General features: G+C 39.5%; 1 protein-coding gene across 1 annotated transcript; it reads left to right on the plus strand.

The window, feature by feature from the left end:
- Positions 1 to 295: 295 nt before the first annotated feature.
- LOC113278961 (vinorine synthase-like) lies at positions 296 to 1,698 on the plus strand. The gene is made up of 2 exons (XM_026527680.1): positions 296 to 550; positions 640 to 1,698. The coding sequence occupies exons 1-2, from the start codon at positions 296 to 298 to the stop codon at positions 1,696 to 1,698; spliced, it is 1,314 nt and encodes a 437-aa protein (XP_026383465.1).
- The last annotated feature ends 2,786 nt before the right edge of the window (positions 1,699 to 4,484 follow it).

The following is a 4,484-nucleotide window of genomic DNA, read 5'->3' on the forward strand; positions in this document are numbered from 1 at the left end:
ATGCTAACAAAGGCTTCTAAAGGAGATGAGTATAATAAGTATGTCTGGGCATGCCAACAAAGGCTTCTAAAGGAGATGAGTAGTTGTTTTAATACATACTGTACGCAGATTTTATACTCTGTACACTTTTCGTGTACGTAGAGATTGAAGGAGCATCGAAAATTTTGAGATGACACTCTAATATGACAAAATATCAAAGCTCCAGGACAATAAATAATTCAAATTAACAAGAGCGGCTAGTAACTGATGAGCTTAAAAGATGCTCTTTCGAAGAGGCAAGTTTCATTGAACAAGAATGAACGATATGATGATGAAGGTTGAAGTAGTTTCAACAGAACTAATCAAACCTTCTTGTCCAACCCCCCTTCATCTTAAATCCTTCAACTTATCCTATCTTGATCAGATTGCTCCTCCATCTCAGATTGCTCTTCTTCTTTATTACAGTAACGATAACAACTACCGACATAGGATTACCAGTGAAAATGATAGTTCTTGCACGATACTTAAGAAATCCTTGGCAGAAGCGTTGAGCAAATTTATCCCTTGGCTGGTAAGATCATTGATAACAGATTTGTAGACTGTAATGATGATGGGGTGGACTACTTCGAATCCAAAGTAAGTAACTGTCAACTATCTCAGCTTATCCAACTTCCTCATGTGCAAGACCTCGCAAAGATATCTCTTCCATTTGATCCGTTTGCGGACTCTGATGAAGGAAATTCAACCAAAGTTTTATCAGTCCAGGTTAATGTTTTTGAGGATTGTGGTGGGATTGTCATTGGTTTGTGCATCTCGCACAAGTTGGCCGATGCGTGTTCAGTCATCACTTTTATCAACGACTGGGCTAGTATAGCTCGTGCTATTGCTACTGCTGATCATGATCAGCAAATCAAAGGTCCTATTTTCGAGGCACAATCATTATTTCCACTCAAACAGTTCTTAACGGGTTTCAAACCACCCACTGCACCAAGGATAGTTGCGGGGGATGATGTAATAGTTACAAAGAAATTTGTGTTTGGATCCTCCAAATTGGCAGAACTCAAGAAGAAAGCCAAAATCATCAGTGAGATTGACGATGTTCATGAGCAGCTCAACTACCAGCCAACTCGTGTTCAAGCCCTATCAGCTTTGATATGGAGGTGCTTCATTGATACAGATCAAGCCAAAAACAAGGGAGCTAATCCTACGGAAGTTTACCTAGCACTATTCGCAATAAATTTGAGGGCGAGGATGATTCCTCCATTGCCTTTAAACTCCTTCGGCAACGTGACAAGTGTTGCACTACCTATGGTCATGAGTAAGGAGGTGGCCGGTAACAAGAAAAATGATCAGCAGTACTACCCATACTTGGTAGGAAAAGTTAGAGACTCCATAAAGAAAATCGATGGAGACTACGTAAGAGATCTGCAAACAAGTAATGCGTTCTTAGATGGCATGAAGTCGTTCTCCGAAAATGGTCCAAGTGCAGAGACACTGATTCTAAGCTTCACCAGTTGGTGTAGGTTTCCAATATATGAAGCTAACTTTGGTTGGGGAAAGCCAATATGGGTAGGTTCTTGTACACTTCCTATGAAAAATGCTGTCTATTTGATGGATACTAATTCATCAGGAGACGGAATTGAAGCATGGGTGAGCTTGAGCAAAGAAGACATGAACGAATTCGAACGTCACCCAGAACTCGTCGCAGTTGTATCCTAGTCAGTAATTCCTCATAATGGCGCTCCATCGGCCTTCTTTCCTGATTGAAGTATTTCGTTTAATTAACTGGTTTTCTTTTGCTTTTGGTGTTTTTATTGTCTGGCAAATAAAATTAAATGATCGTTCTTTTGCTTCAATATGTATCAAATGAAAGATTAGCGAGCTAGATGACATCCAATTATCTCAATGAGCTAACATTTGGCACTAAGGCTTCGTTTTCTTTTTCTTCTTTTCTTTAAAAAATAAATAAAAATATAATTTGAGTAAAAATTTTCTCAGATGAATCATGGATGTTTAAATAAAAAATAAAATGCACTTTTTTTTTCTTTTTTGAGAAACAGTACTACTTTAGGCGGCTTTTATATTGTACTCCCCCGATATAAAGGTGGAGAAGCCAGATTCTGTTGAGAAGCAATACCGCTTTAAGAGGTTTTTCAAACTGTCCACTCTGTCCCTAATATAAAGTGGAGAAATGAAATTATTTAGTCTCAATAAATAGGGATATATAAAACCAATTTCAATGTGGTTTCTTCCCCATATATCTCATTATTAAAGAGCACGGGAATTAATAAACTTAATCAGTGCCTAGAATAATTCCCAAGAATCATTACACTTTTTCAGTATTTTAATGGTTTAAAAACTTTTAGCATACTAATATTTCCCGAATTATTTAGATAAATCTAATTACTCATTGTATTGGAACTGATGAGGGTAAATCACTAAATATTAGGAAAAGAGAAATTTTGTGTTTGGTGCCTATAAAATGGTATACCTTTACTATTGGTACCCAACTTTGTCCAAATTTGAGTTTGGTGCTCATTAGGTCCCGGTCAAACAGTTGACTAATGGATGACTCGTTGACCGTTCATAATTTTGTTTTTATTTTTTATTAATTATTAATTAGTGAAGGCTTGTTGTTAGACTCCCATGGTCAGGGCCTTTTATCGAACATGTTGGATGCGTTTTTTTTTTGGTGATGGAGGAATCACGTTGCAGCTGATACTTGTAGTTACCTAAAATTTGAGAGAGGTTAGAGTGGGATTCTAGGGTTTCTAAGAATGATCAGTTACGGGAGGTTGAGCACGAACAGTCTTCGCCTAAACCACGCACAGTGGTCGTTCAAAGGCTGCTTCAGTCACATGGATGGAGGTTTATGGCTGGTCTTAGGGAGGGAAGCAGATGAAGAGAGATATCAGAGAACAAGTTATTGCTTTGAGAGGTTATGAGAAAGATGATCGTAGCTTGGAAAATAGATGACCTATTTATAACAATTCTCCCGTCTCTTCAGGAATGGGGATAAACTAGGTTGAGTTTATCTCATTATTCCACCGCCTTTATTCTCTTTTGCAGTGAGAAATAAGCCGGGTATTTCTCACACGTGTCGTAGACCGCCAGACCGAAACCCTAATTGATATCCCCCTATTTGTGTGAAGTTGAGTTATCCTTTGTGAAGATGTGTTGAGAGAGAAATATTCTCTTTAGCCGAGTTGGCCAAGATAGAGAGATATTCTCTAATTTGTGAGAATGACAAGGATGAGTCACGTGAAAAAGGATGGAATTCCTTAGGAATCGTGTGCAGAGTGTAAGAGGAGTTGAGGCTGATCTCCCTCTCTCCATGACCAATCGTATATGTCATGTGAAGATCGTATTATTGTTTGTGGGTCCATTTGTTGAGCATGCGGAGCTCAAGAGCGCTTATCCACGTTTTGGATAGCCATGTATAGTTCGGGTCTAATTTACTAGTCGTGAGTGTATTTGAGAGCATGAGAAATAGGCTTGAGCACTAGGTAAGGCGTATGCCTATCATGTGAATCTATCCGAGATTTTGAGGAGATATTTGAATCTCTCCGAGATTTTGTGAAGAGATTTGAATCTCTCCGAGATTTTTGCAGAGAGATTTGAATCTCTTCGAGATTTTGCGGACGGCCCAAAATCTCTCCGTGATTTTTGCAGAGAGATTTGAATCTCTCCGAGATTTTTGCGGACAACCCAAAATCTGTCCGTGATTTTTGCAGAGAGATTTGAATCTCTCCCATATATTGCGAACGCCTTAAAATCTCTCCGAGATTTTGCATACATCTCAAAATCTCTCCGTGATTTTGCAGAGAGATTTGAATCTCTCCGAGATTTTGCAGAAGGCTCAAAATCTCTCCGTGATTTTGCAGAGATTTGAATGCCTCCGAGATTTTGCAGACGGCTCAAAATCTCTCCGTGATTTTGCAGAGAGATTTGAATCTATCCGAGATTTTGCAGACGCATCAAAATATCTCCGAAGATTTTCTTAACGTATCTGTATCTCTCTATGGTCAGCTGGGACTCGACCTGGAGAGAGACAAAAGGCTTTGTACGCCCGATTAATGGCTCTGCGAAACTTTGGCTCACTTGTCTTTGACTATCGTATCTTGCAAAGATATGCTAGGAATCAACTGTGTGTCCATATGATGAGCCAACAAGACCAGTGTATCTCGAAAGGATGTTCTATGAGTCTGTCAAAAGGGCTCAGAGGTAGAATAACCAGCGTATCTCGCGGGGATGTCCTAGGAGTTATCCGGAAACCTCAGTAAGTCGAGTCAGAGCATAGAGTAAACATGACCAGTGTATCTCGCGATGATGTACTAGGAATTTGTCCTTGATCTCAAATAGGGTGAGTCGTGCTTACAGGAGATATGTATATATCCGCTCTGGGTCATAAGTCTGCTGGGGACGTATTTACGCATCTACAGAGCCTACATGACCAACATCATCTCGTTTAGGACGTATACTGGGAATCATGTCATCACAATCAG

This window comes from Papaver somniferum, chromosome 5 (genome assembly GCF_003573695.1).
Source record: "Papaver somniferum cultivar HN1 chromosome 5, ASM357369v1, whole genome shotgun sequence".
Taxonomy (NCBI): domain Eukaryota; kingdom Viridiplantae; phylum Streptophyta; class Magnoliopsida; order Ranunculales; family Papaveraceae; genus Papaver; species Papaver somniferum.